Below are 15365 nucleotides of genomic sequence, written 5' to 3'. Positions count from 1 at the left end.
TTTGGTAGACTTTTAAGAGAAAGAAGTATTTTGAAAAGCAGCACTGCTCTGAGGCTCGGGGTAGAGGCTCGGGGCCGCAGCCTGGTCTCGGGAGGCCCCTTGTGCACAGGCAGTGCCCAGGGCCACGGCACTGGCTCCTGGGGGAGGTGGGGCCGGGGGACTCGGCCTGTGTCCAGCCCAGGCTTCCGGAGGGCTCCGGCGGCAGCAGGCGCGGTGGTGAGGCCGCTCACCACTTGAGGAAGACCATCCCGGCCAGGACGGCGTAGCCCAGCACCAGGAAGAGGACCTTGAGCAGACGGTCACTCTTGTCCTCCAGCTCCTTGGCCAGGATCTCCAGGAAGGTGATGAAGAGGAACGTGCCGCCCGCCAGGCCCTGCAGCAGCACGGAGGCCACGCTGCCCGGCACGCCCTGGGCGCTCTCAATGCCCAGCCCCAGCCCGATGCCCAGGGGGATCATGGCGCTCACGGTGACCGCCAGCTTGGCCGCGTCCCGCAGGGGCATGGCGCTCCGGGCCATACTGATGCCCAGGGCCACGGCCACCAGCGTCTCGTGGACGGCCACCCCCACGAACAGGCTCACCACCTTCTCCCCCTCCTCCTGCAGGCCCAGGGCCAGGCCCTCGAAGACCGAGTGGGCCGACAGCGCGAACGCGAGGCTGAGCAGGCGCACGGGGCTGGCGCGCGAGAGGCTCTGCATGCTCAGGCTGGGGCTGTGGCTGTGGGGCTCCACGTACAGCGCGTGGCCCCGAGCGCCCCCCATGAAGGGGCTCTCGTACTCCGAGTCGCTGCCCATGTCCGAGCCGGCATTGAAGGTCTCCAGGTCGATGAAGGACGGCTTCTCCTTGCGGAAGGTCAGGATCAGCTGCTCCAGGAAGACGGTCATGAAGAAGCCCAGCAGCAGGATGGTCTCAGCCAGCGGGTAGTCGGTGCTGATGTGCCCGAGGCTCAGGACCTTCTGGAGCTGCAGCCAGGAACACCCGAGAGAGAGAAAGAGACAGAGACCCATGCTCAAGGGTGGTGGCGACGGGGCCGGCCTGATGTCACCATTCAAAGCAAAACCCAGAAATGCCCAATCCACACAGAGGTTAAAGCAAGGGGGAGAGGTGGGCGCGGTGGCTCACGTCTGTAATCCCAGCACTCTGAGAGCCTGAGGTGGGCGGATCACAAGGTCAAGAGATCGAGACCAGCCTGGCCAACATGGTGAAACCCCGTCTCTACTAAAAATACAAAAATCAGCTGGCGTGGTGTCACACGTCTGTAGTCCCAGCTACTCGGGAGGCTGAGGCAGGAGAATGGCTTGAACCCGGGAGGCGGAGGTTGCAGAGAGCAGAGATGGTGCCACCGCACTCCAGCCCGGTGACAGAATGAGACTCTGTCTCAAAAAAAAAAAAAAAAAAAAAAAAAAAAAAAAAAAAGGGAGAGGAAGGAGGGCTGGCCTGTGATGAATTAACAACAAGAAAAAAGCCAGCTGGGCACGGTGGCTCACAGCTGTGATCCCAGCACTTTCAGAGACCGAGGAGGGCAGATCACTTGAGCCCAGGAGTTCGAGACCACCCTGGGCAACACAGCAAGACACCGTCTCTACTAAAAATACAAAATTAGCTGGGCATGGTGGCTCGTGCCTGTACAGCCCCTGCTTCTCAGGAAGGGAGGTGGGAGGAGTGCTTGAGCCCGGGAGGTGGAGGCTGCCGTGAGCTGTGATCACGCCACTGGAGTCCATCCAGACAACAGAGACTCTCTCAAAAACAAACAGAAAAAAAAAAAACATTTTAAGGGATCATGAGAGGTTTTTAGTGTTTCTCTTGTTTTTTTCAGATGGAGTCTCCCTCTGTCACCCAGGCTGGAGTATAGGCACAATCTCAGCTCACTGTGATCTCTGCCTCCCAGGTTCAAGCGATTATCCTGCCTCAGCCTTCAGACTAGCTGGGATTGCACAGGCATGCACCATCACACCCGGCTAATTTTTGTATTTTCTTTCTTTTTTTTTTTTTTTTTTTTTTTTTTTGAGATGGAGTTTCGCTCTTGTTACCCAGGCTGGAGTGCAATGGCGCGATCTCGGCTCACTGCAACCTCCGCCTCCTGGGTTCAGGCAATTCTCCTGCCTCAGCCTCCCGAGTAGCTGGGATTACAGGCACGCGCCACCATGCCCAGCTAATGTTTTGTATTTTTTAGTAGAGACGGGGTTTCACCATGTTGACCAGGATGGTCTCGATCTCTTGACCTCGTGATCCACCAGCCTTGGCCTCCCAAAGTGCTGGGATTACAGGCTTGAGCCACCGCGCCTGGCCAAATTTTTGTATTTTTAGTAGAGATGGGGTTTTGCCATGTTGGCCAGGCTGGTCTCGAACTCCTGACCTCAGGTGATTCACCCCTTGGCCTCCCAAAGTGCTGGGATTATAGGGATGAGGCACCGCGCCTGGCTGTGAGGTCTTTCTTACATGACAGCAGCCACGCAATTTTAAGGTACACAGTGGGTTCACTGTGGCCTCCAAAAGATAAGTCCATGCGGAACCTCTGACTGCAGGCTTGTCTGAAATAAGGGTTTGCAGGGGTAGAGAAGGTGCTACAGACTGAACTGTGTCCCTCGAAGTTCAGGTACTGAAGTGACAACCAACCTCCAGTACCTCAAAACATTAACATATTTGGTGACAAGGTCTTTAAAGAGGTGACTAGGTTAAGGTGAGGTCACTGGGGTGGGGCCCTGAGCTAACAAGGACGGTGTCCTAAGAAGATAAGGAGGCACGGGGGTCCACCATGGAAGAGCAGGAGAGACGCCCCCCAGGGACGCAGCCCCCGCGGGCTGGCTCCTTGACCTTCAACTCCTGGCCTCCAGAAGTGTGAAATTAAATCATGTTGTTGGCCGGCGTGGTGGCTCACTCCTGTAATCACGGCACTCTGGGAGGCTGAGGCGGGCGGATCACCTGAAGTCAGAAGCTCGAGACCAGCCTGACCAACACAGCAAAACCCCGACTCTACTAAAAATATAAAAATTAGCCGGGTGTGGTGGTGGGTGCCTGCAATCCCAGCTGCTCAGGAGGCTGAGGCAGGAGAATCACTTGAACCTGGGAGGCGGAGGTTACAGTGAGCCAAGATTGCACCACTGCACCCCAGCCTGGGTGACAAGAGTGAGACTCTAAATAAATAAATAAATAAATAACAACGTGCTGCCCTGGCCTTGCCTGTTCTGCCACGAGGCCTCCTCTATGCCTCCCTGACCAGCATGCTGGCGCCGGGCTTTCCTCCCGGTCAGGGCTCTCGCAGCGAGGGGCTACTTTGGTGGGAAGAAACTAGACTCGGGTCAGACAGGGCCGCAGGGCACCTGCAGGAGACACCTGCTCCTTCGGGAGGGGCAGCTGCTCACGGGCGGATGCTCAGGCACCAGGCTGTGTGCCAGGGTGAAGTGTCCCGTGAAAGGCAGGCTGTAAACACCCTAGAAGCTCCCCGAAGCCCCATCAGAGCAGGGCCAGAGTTCACAGCTGCTCTCCAGAGAGACCTCGGGACCAGAGGGGAGGAAAGTCACAACACGCCCGACACTCGCAAACACCTGCTGCCCTGCTTCCTTCCCAGCGGAGACTTCATCACAACCCGCACACACACGCACACCCACTGCCCTGCTTCCTTCCCAGGGGAGAGTTCATCACAACACACACACACACACACACACACACACACACACACCCCCGCTGCCCTGCTTCCTTCCCAGGGGAGAGTTCATCACAACACACACACACACACACACACACACACACACACACACACGCTGCCCTGCTTCCTTCCCAGCGGAGACTTCATCACAACCCACACACACACACACACACTGCCCTGCTTCCTTCCCAGCGGAGACTTCATCACAACACCACAACACACACACACACACACACACACACACACACTCTCTCTCTCTCTCTCTCTCTCCCGCTACCCTGCTTCCTTCCCAGTGGAGAGTTCACAACACACACACACACACACACACACACACACACACACTGCCGCTACCCTCTCCCGCTACCCTGCTTCCTTCCCAGTGGAGAGTTCATCACAACACACACACACACAAACTCACAACACCCACTGCCCTGCTTCCTTCCCAGCAGACTTCATCACAACCCGTGCATAAACACACACACACACACCTGCTGCCCTGCTTCCTTCCCAGTGGAGAGTTCATCAACACACACACACACACACACACACACACATGCTGCCCTGCTTCCTTCCCAGCGGAGACATCATCACAACCTGCAAACACACACACACACACACACACACACACAAACACCCGCTGCCCTGCTTCCTTCCCAGCGGAGACTTCATCACAACACACACACACACACACACACACACACACACACACACACACACACTGCCCTGCTTCCTTCCCAGTGGAGACTTCATCACAACCTGCAAACACACACACACACAAACACCCGCTGCCCTGCTTCCTTCCCAGTGGAGACTTCATCACAACACACACACACACACCCCTGCTGCCCTGCTTCCTTCTCAGGGGAGACTTCATCACAACCTGCACACACACACACACACACACACACACACACTCCTGCTACCCTGCTTCCTTCCCAGTGAAGACTGCATCCCAACCCCCCCGCCACACACACCCGCTACCCTGCTTCCTTCCCAGCGGAGACTGCATCACAACCCCCCGCCCCGACCACACACACACACACTGCCCTGCTTCCCAGCGGAGACTGCATCACAACCCACACACACACACACACACACACACACACACACACTCTGCCCTGCTTCCTTCCCAGTGGAGACTGCATCACAACCTGCACCCACACACACACACGTGTGCAAGGCACATGCAGGCACAGACATACACCCCCCACACACACAGGCACACACACAGGTGCACACCCATGCACACAGACACACACAAACACAGTGGTTCTCATCTGGGGTGACTGTGCCCATGTGGACACCTGGCAATGTCTGGAAACGTTTTTTTATTTTCACAACTCAGGGAGGGGAAGGTGTTGACATCTGGGGCTGGACTGTTCTCTGGGACAGGGCCGTCCTGGGCACTGCAGGCTGCTGAGCAGCGTCCCCGGCCCCCGCCCACTCCAGGCCAGGAGCACCCCCAGACGTGACAACCACAACGTCCCCGGAGACTGCACAGTGTTCCCTGGGGCAGGTCACGCGGGGTGAGCCCCGGCTGCCGCAGAAGGCTGTGTCCTTGGAGAAGCCCCTTCACCTCCTCACTGACCACTGGCCGGAGGCCTCGTGCGCGCCTCGCCTAGGGACACAGCAGCTCACGAGGAACTCCAGCTACTCCCAAGGGACAGACATTGATCAGGAGAGCTGAGGACGACACACAGGAGCTGGGCAGCAGGCACCACTTTCTGTGGGTGACTGAGAGGCTGGTGCTGCCCGGCCAGGCCGAGGGCAGGGACACGGCACGGAGGAGGTCTGGGGGCCGTAGGAAGGCCACTGCAATGAGGGGCAGGGAAGGGCAAGCCCTCCGCAGTCGCCCGGGCCTGCAGTCAGAGGGTTGCTGACCGTGCGGGAAAAGGTGGGGCTGGCGGTGGCCTTTGGGATACAGGAGACACCAGCAGTCACCAAGGTCTCCATCCTCACAGTGCTGACGTCCGTCCCCACACGCTGTGGAACAAATCAACGCACGCTCGGCCACGCAGAACAGCAGGAGTGCGGCACCTCGGCTCTGAACAGCGAAGTCCAGATGCGGGCTGGCTGGGCCCTCCGCTCCGGGGCTCACGGGGCTGGAAGCGGGGAGTCGTCAGGGCTGAGACCTCACCGGCCCCCGGGGTCCTCTTCCAAGCTCACTGAAGGCTGGGAGTCCACCCACTTGCGGCTGTGGGCTGAGGCCCCTGTGTCCTGCCTGGCTGTTGGCGGCGATGACTCTTGGCACCGAGAGGCTGCCCTCGGGTCTTCGCTTCAAGCCCCTCTGCGGGCACACCCTGGCTTTTTGCTTCTCCGAGGCCAGCAGGAGGGTAACCGGCTCGCCTGATTAGGCCAGGTGGACCCCAGCTCCCTTTCGATGAACTCAGTGTTAACAGATTTGGGGCAGTCATAGCTGCAAAGTTCCCTCTGCTGGGAGTCTGCCACAGTGGCAGGAGTGACACCCATGGGAGTCCCAGCCCCACCCACGCTCCAGGGGAGGGAACAGCACGGGGCGTGCACAGTGGGGCTGGAAGCTCGGAGGCCGCCCTGGAACTCCCCCCGCCACACTAGCATGCTCAGAGGACACATCAGACAACAGCCCTGCTCTTCCTTTCTGGACACCAGGCATGAGGACAAGCGGGGCCGGGGCGGAGTGGTGAGCCTACGGCTTCTGCACTTTCGCTGGGAGGAACAACAGGGAGCCCTCACATCTCCACCAAGCCTGTCACCAACACAAACTCAAGTGTCACACCTGGCAGTGGCCCAGAGAGAGGAAGCCACTCACCCAGCATCACGCAGCAAGCACGGCCAGGGCCGGTCACACTGTGGCCCTACACGGGGACCCACACTCTGGGCTCCTGATGTGAGGAGCTCAAGGAACGGGTCACCGGAGGATGATGTTGTCAGCAGTTGGGGTGGACAGCCTCCAAGACAGCCCCCAGAAGCCCCTGCCTCCTGACAGCCACACTCTGTGAGGCCCTGGCCACTTGAGTATGGGACGGACCTGAACTTGCTTCTAACCAGCAGACACCGGGGCAGAGGGGAAGGAATACCCTGCCATCTCTGCAGACATGACACTGTGCCCTCTGTCTTACAGGGAGGCGTGGCCATCTTCATTTGCTGATGAAGCAACTGGCCACGCCGGGGAGGCCCACGTGGCGAGGCGCTGAGGGCTGCCCCAGCCAACAGACAGGAGGAAACAGACATCTTTGATCTGGCAGCCAACAAGGAACTGGACCCAGCTTACAACCACGTGAACTTAGAGGCCGACCCACCCCTAGATGAGCGCCAAGATGAGACCACAGCCCAGGAGACACCTTGACTGCTGCCTTGTGAGACTCACAGAAACTGTGAGATGATAATGGTCTGTAGTCTTAAGATGCTAAGTTTGCTATAATTTGTTATGTGGCAGTAGCTGACTGATACAGGAATTGGAGAGGGGCCATGCTTTCCTGCTTCAAGTCAGAGTGAGTGCTACCTGGGTGGGTGGGCTGGTCTGATTATTTATCAGGTGACAACTGACAAGGCCACCAATGGGAATCCCAGGTCTGGTCCAGATCCCCATGTTTAGCCAGTAGAGCACAGAGACAGAAAGCAACCAATTCACAATCACACAGCAAATTCACTGCCGACTCTCCATCACCCTTACAGCATCAAGGCCCCTGCTGAACGTGGTGTCAGTGCTGAAAACGCATCGGAGTCCCTCAGCCATAGGTGCCACGGGCTGCTACCAGCAGCCAGGCAGCCCTTACCTTTTCCCTCACGGCGGGCAGCAGCGCATTGAAGCACGTGGCCAGAAACACCCCTCCGCCAAAGGTGTTGCAGAGAGAGAGAATCTTTTTGGAGCGATGGGCCTTCTCAAAGTCTGTCTCGATGATCTTCACGGGGAGCAGGGAGCCCAGCAGCATGAAGAAGAACACGCCCACCATGCACAGGATTTTGGCCACTAGCAACTTCACCATGGTGGTGGCTTGGGCTGCTCTGGTCACCGCAGGGCCAGACCATGTGTGGGCACACACCCCAGTCCCACGACGTGCTACGGAGCCCAACCACGCAGCTGGAGGCTCATGTCTCAGTCCAGCAACTGTGAACGGCAGGGGCATTCCATTAGTTTTGTTTTGAGACAGTCTTGCTCTTGTCGCCCAGGCTGGAGTGCAGTGGCGTGATCTCGGCTCAATGCAACCTCTGCCTCCTGGGTTCAAGCGATTCTCCTGTCTCAGCCCCCTGAGTAGCTGGGATTACAGCTGCCCGCCACCACGCCCGGCTAATTTTTGTACTTTTAGTAGACACAGGGTTTCACCACGTTGGTCAGGCTGGTCTCGAACTCCTGCCCTCAGGTGATCTATCCAAACTGTTGAGATTACAGGCATGAGGCACCATGCCAGGCTGCATTAATGCCTTAGCTTTTTGGGGGGGAAGGGGACGGAGTTTTGCTCTTATTGCCCAGGCACGAGTGCAATGACATGATCTCAGCTCACCACAACCTCTGCCTCTCAGGTTCTAGCAATTCTCCTACGTCAGCCTCCCGAGTAGCTGGGATTATAGGCATGTGCCACCACGCCTGGCTAATTTTTTGTATTTTTAGTAGAAATGGGGGTTTCACCATGTTGGTCCAGCTGGTTTCGAACTCCCGACTTCAGGTGATCTGCTTCAGCCTCCCAAAATAAGCTGGGATTACAAGCATGACCCACCGTGCCCAGCATTTTCTTTTTTTTTTTTGAGACAGAGTCTCGCTCTTGTCAACCAGGCTGGAGTGCCCCGGTGCAATCTCAGCTCACTGAAACCTCTGTCTCCCAGTTTGAAGTGATTCTCCTGCCTCAGTCTCCTGAGTAGCTGGGATTACAGATGCCTGCCACCATGCCCGGTTAATTTTTTACTTTTAGTAGAGACAGGGTTTCACTATGTTAGCCAGGCTGGTTTCGAACTCCTGATCTCAGGTAATCCACCCACCTCAGCCTCCCAAGTGCTGTGATTACAGGCGTGAGCCACCATGCCCCGCCAGCTTTTGAGACAGAATCTCACTTTGTTGCCCAGGCTAGAATGCAGTGGCGAGATCTCAGCTCCCTGCAACTTGTACTTCCTGGTTCAAGCAATTCTCCTACCTCAGCCTCCTGAGTAGGTAGGACTACAGCCATGTGCCACCACGCCCAGCTAATTTTTTGTATTTTTTAGTAGAGATGAGATTTCACTGTGATAGCCAGGATCGTCTCTATCTCCTAACCTTGAGCTCTCTCTGCCTCAATCTCTCAAACTGCTGGGATTGCAGGCGTGAGCCACCACGCCTGGCCTGCATTAGCTGCTGACTGAGCCTGTCACAGTAGGTTCCTTGCCTGCATTAGCTGTTGACTGAGCCTGTCACAGTACCTTGCCTGCATTAGCTGTTGACTGAGCCTGTCACAGTAAGTACCTTGCCTACATTAGCTGTTGACTGAGCCTTGCACAATAAGTACCTTGCCTGCATTAGCTGTTGACTGAGCCCATCACAATTAAGGACCTTGCCTGCATTAGCTGTTGACTGAGCCTGTCACAGTAGGTACCTTGCCTGCATTAGCTGTTGACTGAGCTGTCACAGTAAGTACCTTGCCTGCATTAGCTGTTGACTGAGACCGTCACAGTGAGTACCTTGCCTGCATTAGCTGTTGACTGAGCCTTGCACAATAAGTACCTTGCCTGCATTAGCTGTTGACTGAGCCTGTTACAGTGAGTACCTTGCCTTTATTAGCTGCTGACTGAGCCTGTCATAGTGAGTACCTTGCCTGTATCAGCTGTTGACTGAGCTGTCACAGTAAGTACGTTGCCTGCATTAGCTGTTGACTGAGCCTGTCACAGTGAGTATCTTGTCTGCATTAGCTGTTGACTCAGCCTGTCACAGTGAGTACCTTGCCCGCATTAACTGTTGATTGAGCCTGTCACAGTAGGTACCTTGCCTGCATTAGCTGTTGACTGAGCCCATCACAATTAAGGACCTTGCCTGCATTAGCTGTTGACTGAGCCTGTCACAGTAGGTACCTTGCCTGCATTAGCTGTTGACTGAGCTGTCACAGTAAGTACCTTGCCTGCATTAGCTGTTGACTGAGACCGTCACAGTGAGTACCTTGCCTGCATTAGCTGTTGACTGAGCCTTGCACAATAAGTACCTTGCCTGCATTAGCTGTTGACTGAGCCTGTTACAGTGAGTACCTTGCCTTTATTAGCTGCTGACTGAGCCTGTCATAGTGAGTACCTTGCCTGTATCAGCTGTTGACTGAGCTGTCACAGTAAGTACGTTGCCTGCATTAGCTGTTGACTGAGCCTGTCACAGTGAGTATCTTGTCTGCATTAGCTGTTGACTCAGCCTGTCACAGTGAGTACCTTGCCCGCATTAACTGTTGATTGAGCCTGTCACAGTAGGTACCTTGCCTGCATTAGCTGCTGACTGAGTCTGTCACAGTGAGTACCCTGCCTACATTAGCTGTTGACTGAGCCTGTCACAGTGAGTACCTTGCCTACATTAGCTGCTGACTGAGCCTGTCACAGTGAGTACCTTGCCTGTATCAGCTGTTGACTGAGCTGTCACAGTAAGTACCTTGCCTGCATTAGCTGTTGACTGAGCCTGCCACAGTAAGTACCTCACCCTGTGCCCAGACTTGGTGCACATTATCACCTCCTACAGAAAACTCTCCAGTGCTGAGCCATCTAAAAGGGCAGCGATTTGCTTATACCACAAACATAAGAAAAAAGAAAAAGAAAATAAAAATGAAAAATAAAAGGGCAGCGACTGAGCCACATGTATCTGTTAAAGGTTAACTAAAACTAGGCCAGGCACAGTGGCTCATGCGTGTAATCCTAGCACTTTGGGAGGCCAAGGTGGGAGGATCACTTGAGGCTTGGGCAAAACAGGGAGACCCCATGTCCACAAAAATAAAACAACCGGCCAGGCATACTGACACACACCTGCAGACCCAGCTACTTGGGAGGTTGAGGCGGGAGGACAGCCTGAGCCCAGGAGCTGAGGGCTGGAGGGAGCTACGATCCCACCACTGTACTCTAGCCTGGGCAACAGAGACAGATCCCGTCTATGATGGTTGATACTGAGTGTCAACTTGATTGGACTGAAGGATACAAGGTACTGATCCCGGGTGTGCCTGTGAGAGTGTTGTCAAAGGAGACTAACATGTGGGTTGGGGGTGGGAAAGGCAGGCTCATCCTCAATCTGGGTAAGCACCATCTAATCAGCAGCCAGTGTGGCTAGAATATAAGCTGGCAGAAAAATGTGAAAAGAGAGCCTGGCCTAGCCTCCAGCTGACATCTTTTTCCCATGCCGGATGCTTCCTGCCCTCAAACTTCAGACTCCAAGTTCTTCAGTTTTGGAACTCGGACCGGCTCTCTCTCGCTCCTCAGCCTGCAGGCAGCCTAGTGTGGAATCTTGTGATCATGTGAGGTAAGAATTAATAAACATATATATCTACTATTCCATTAGTTCCATCCCTCTAGAGAACCCGAATACACTGTCTCAAAAAAAAAAAAAAAAAAGTTCATCAAAACTAAATAAAATCCAGGCTGGGTGTAGTCGTTCATGCCTGCAATCCCAGCACTTTGGGATGCCGAAGCAGGTGGATCACTTGAGGTTAGGAGTTTGAGACCACCCTGGCCAACATGGTGAAACCCCGTCTCTACTAAAAATACAAAAATTAGCTGGGCATGGTGGCACATGCCTATAATCCCAGCTACTCAGGAGGCTGAGGCAGGAGAATCACTTGAACCTGAGCGGCAGAGGCTGCAGTGGGCCACGATGGCACCATTTCACTCCAGCCTGGGAAACAAGAACAAAACTCTGTCTCAAAAACAAAACAAAAATAAATAAATGAAATCGAAACTTCCACTTCTCAGCCTCCCTGGCTGCATTTCAAGTGCTCAGTAGTCACATAAGCCTACTTGACTTCTGTGGTTACCATATCAAACAGCAAAGGGAAGACTCTCACTTATGCGGAACGTTCTACCGGAGGGTGGTGGTCCATGGCTTCCCCATGCCCCAAAATAAAGTCTAAACTTTGTACCCCGAGGCTGAAGTTCTGCACAACAAGCTCCCGCCTCGCCTCAGCCCACGCTGGTCCCTTCTGTGCCCAGCTTGTTCATGCCTCAGGACCTCTGCACGGGTTCTTCTCTCTCTGCCTGGAACACTGCTCTCTCTCCCCTGACCTTCCAGCAATGCCGCCTTCTTCTCTCTTGCTTCACTGCATCCAGGACTCCTCAAAAGGGCCTCCCTCGGCCAGGTGCGGTGGCTCACGCCAGAAATCCCAGCACTTTTGGAGGCTGAGGCAGGCAGATCGCCTGAGGTTGCGAGTTCGAGACCAACCTGCCCAACACAATGAAATCCCTTCTCTACTAAAAGTACAAAAATTAGCTGGGTGTGGTGGCAGGTGCCTGTAATCCCAGCTACTCCGGAGGCTGAGGCAAGAGAATCGCTTGAACTTGGGAGGCGGAGGTTGCAGTGAGCCAAGAACGTGCCACTGCACTCTAGCCTGGGTTGCAGAGACTCCACCTCAAAAATAAAAATAATAATAATAATAATAATAATAATAATAAAGGGGGGCCTCCCTCCCTGCGCCTGGCTGACTCCCACCCTAAACCAAATCCCTGTACCCGCCACAAGGCCTGGTGCAGAATGATCCTCAAAAACCGCTGGCTGAACACCAGGACGAGGGGAAGTAAGCATGTGGGCACTGATGGGGCCGCAATCCAGGATGCAATGGGCCGAAGTGGAGTGCGTTTCACCCTGGACCCCAAAATATCACCGTTCTTAGGAGGAACCTCAGCTCCTCCCCTGTCCTTCAGTTTTCCCCAACTGGGTTCTCTCCCCGGCCACCAGCCCCAAGCGCCTCTCACGGCCTGGCACCCTCACTGCATACAGGTCTTCGGGTCACTGCTCAGAAGGCTCCAACCCAAAGCCCTCCCCGCCCCCTTCCCTGGTTTTGTTTTATTTTGTGCTACAGAGAAAACTAGGAATTACATTCTTTTAAGTCGTTTAAAGTCGTCCCTCCCTCCAGGCGGTGAGCTGGGCGGGCGGGACCAGGCTCTGTGTCTTGCTCAAGACCGGCTGCACGGAGCGCAGAGACAGCCAGGCACACAGTAGGCGCCTAATAAAGACCTGCCCGCCATCTGGATGCCTCATTCGTACAGCGAAGGTGAGGGCGGCCGGCAAGCTCTCAAACTGGAGGCTGCTTGGGCCGGGATGCGCAAGGCACGGGCTCATTCATTCAATCGGCACTAATTGAGCGCCTTCTGTGTGCCTCGCGCTGCTAGACACCGGAGCCCGGCCTCGGTTAACGGGCGGGCAGAGTCCACCAGACCCCCGGCCGCCCGGCGCCTCCCGGCCCCGCCCTGCCACCCCGGGTCCTCCCTCACCCCGCACCTACCTCCCGGGGGCTCCTCGTCCCCCGACCGGTGCCGCTCCCCGCTCAACCGCCGCACAGTCTCGACCCCACAAACGCTGCCCGGAGAGGCCCCGCTCCGCGCGGCTGACCCACGTCCCGCCCACGCCCCTGCCCATTGGCCTCCCCGAGAGCCGCCGGCAGAACTTTTCGTGCTATTGGCTGCGAAACATGCCACTCATATGCGACTCCACCTCTTCTACCGGCACTGGAAAGGGGTTTCCTCCCGCTGAGCGGCGGGCGCAGCCACCAAGCGGCCCCGGCGGGAAACTCGGCTCCGCTAGGAAACGTTCCGGAAGGGTTTGGTTTCCAGAGCTGTCCAGGGGTGCCAGGTGCTGAATCCCGCTTGGAAGGAGGCTTGGGAGTGGACGGGAAGCGATTTCCCACGCGAGACGGCTCCTCTGTCCGCGTCCTCGCTGCTCAGGCCCTTCCCGACGGCTGAAGAAGCAGATTCATCCCTTCAACAAATCTCTGTTGATGGGCAGGAGGAGTAAGTTCAAGAGATTGTACCTCATGGTGGCTACAGCTCATAACAACGCATTGCAAACTGGAAAACTGCTAAGAAAGTACATGCTGGCCGAGCGCGGTGGCTCACGCCTGTAATCCCAGCACTTCGGGGGGCCGAGGTGGGCGGTCATCTGAGGTCAGGAGTTCGAGACCAGCCTGGCAACATGGAGAAACCCCATTGTTAACTAAAAATACAAAAATTAGCTGGGCATGGTAGTACGTGCCTGTAATCCCAGCTACTCGGGAGGCTGAGGAGAACTGCTTGAACTTGGGAGGCGGAGGTTGCGGTGAACCGAGGTCGCACCATTGCACTCTGGCTTGGGCAACAAGAGCGAAACTCCGTCTCAAAAAAAAAAAAAAAAAGAAAAAAGAAAAAGAAAAGAAAGATGTTAAGTGTTCAAACTATGAAAATGTAAGTATGGGAGGTAACACGTAAGTTAAAAACCAAATCTTGGCAGAGTGCAGTGGCTCACGCTTGTAATCTGTAATCCCAGCACTTTGGGAGGCTGAGGCAGGAAGATCACTTGAGTCCAGCAGTTCAAGGCCAGCCTAGGCAGCACGGTGAGACTCACATCTCTACAGTAAAAAAAAAAAAAAAAAAAAAAATGTGAGACACAGTCTCTCTCTTATCACCCAGGCTGAAGTGCATTAGTGTGATCTCGACCTGCTGCAACCTCCGATTCCAGGTTCAAGCGATTCTTCTGCCTCAGCCTCCTGAGCAGCTGGGATTACAGGCACCTGCCACTATGCCAACTAATTTTTGTATTTTTAGTAGAGAGGGGTTTTCACCATGTTGGCCAGGCTGGTCTCAAACTCTGACCTCAGGTGATCCTCTTACCTTGGCCTCCCAAAGTGCTGGGATTACAGGTGTGAGCCACTGTGCTTCACCTGATTACTTGATTTTAACAAATAGAGAATGGCAAACTGGCCGGGCACGGTGGCTCACGCCTGTAATCCCAGCACTTTGGGAGGCCGAGGTGGGTGGATCACGAGGTCAAGAGATCGAGACCATCTTGGTCAACATGGTGAAACCCCGTCTCTACTAAAAATACAAAAAGTAGCTGGGCATGGTGGCTCGTGCCTGTAGTCCCAGCTACTCAGGAGGCTGAGGCAGGAGAATTGCTTGAACCCAGGAGACAGAGGTTGCAGTGAGCCGAGATCACGCCATTGCACTCCAGCCTGGGTAACAAGAGCGAAACTCCATCTCAAAAAAAAAAAAAAAAGAAAGAAAAGAAAGAAAAAAAAGAAAAAAAATGGCAAACGAACGGGCAATTAGGCTATAAGAGATTGTGACTTCTGTTTTGCCAGCAGAGCCTATCCCTTGCCTTCTCAGCCTGCATGCCTGACGAAGCAAGCTAAGATGCTGGAGAGACCCACAAGACAAGGAGCTGAGGGTGTCCTCCAGCCAACAGTCAGCAAGGCAATGAGATCCTTGGCGCAAGAGCCGATAAGGAACCAAATGCTGCCAACAGCCGTGAACGTGAACATGGAAGGGGATCCTGCGCCAGTTGAGCCTTTGGATACTGGCTTCACAGTGGCCACTTCAATTGCAGCCTTTGAAAGACCCTAAAACAGGGCTGCACATGGTGGCTCATGCTTATAATCCCAGCACTTTGGGAGGCCAAGGTGGGCAGGTTACTTAAGGTCAGGAGTTTAAGACCAGCCTGACTAACGTGGCAAAATCCATCTCTACTAAAAATACCAAAATTAGCTGAGCGTGGTAGTGAGCACCTGTAGTCCCAGCTACTCGGGAGGCTGAGGCACTAGAATCACTTGGGCCCAGGAGGCAGAGGTTACAGT

The 15365-nt window shown here is 55.1% G+C and overlaps 1 protein-coding gene across 1 annotated transcript; it reads right to left on the bottom strand.

The window, feature by feature from the left end:
* On the bottom strand, nt 1-13155 carry SLC39A3 (solute carrier family 39 member 3). Its single transcript, XM_003938788.3, has 3 exons — nt 13044-13155; nt 7401-7732; nt 1-961 (listed from the first exon to the last, which is right to left on the bottom strand). Exons 2-3 carry the CDS (start codon nt 7608-7610, stop codon nt 227-229), a joined length of 945 nt encoding a protein of 314 aa, XP_003938837.1. The 5' UTR covers nt 7611-7732; nt 13044-13155; the 3' UTR covers nt 1-226.
* Nucleotides 13156-15365: the final 2210 nt, after the last annotated feature.

Source organism: Saimiri boliviensis, chromosome 14 (genome assembly GCF_048565385.1).
Source record: "Saimiri boliviensis isolate mSaiBol1 chromosome 14, mSaiBol1.pri, whole genome shotgun sequence".
NCBI classification, from domain to species: Eukaryota; Metazoa; Chordata; class Mammalia; order Primates; family Cebidae; genus Saimiri; species Saimiri boliviensis.
The sequence above is the reverse complement of the archived record's forward strand: the minus strand, read 5'-3'. Positions and strand labels throughout refer to the sequence as shown.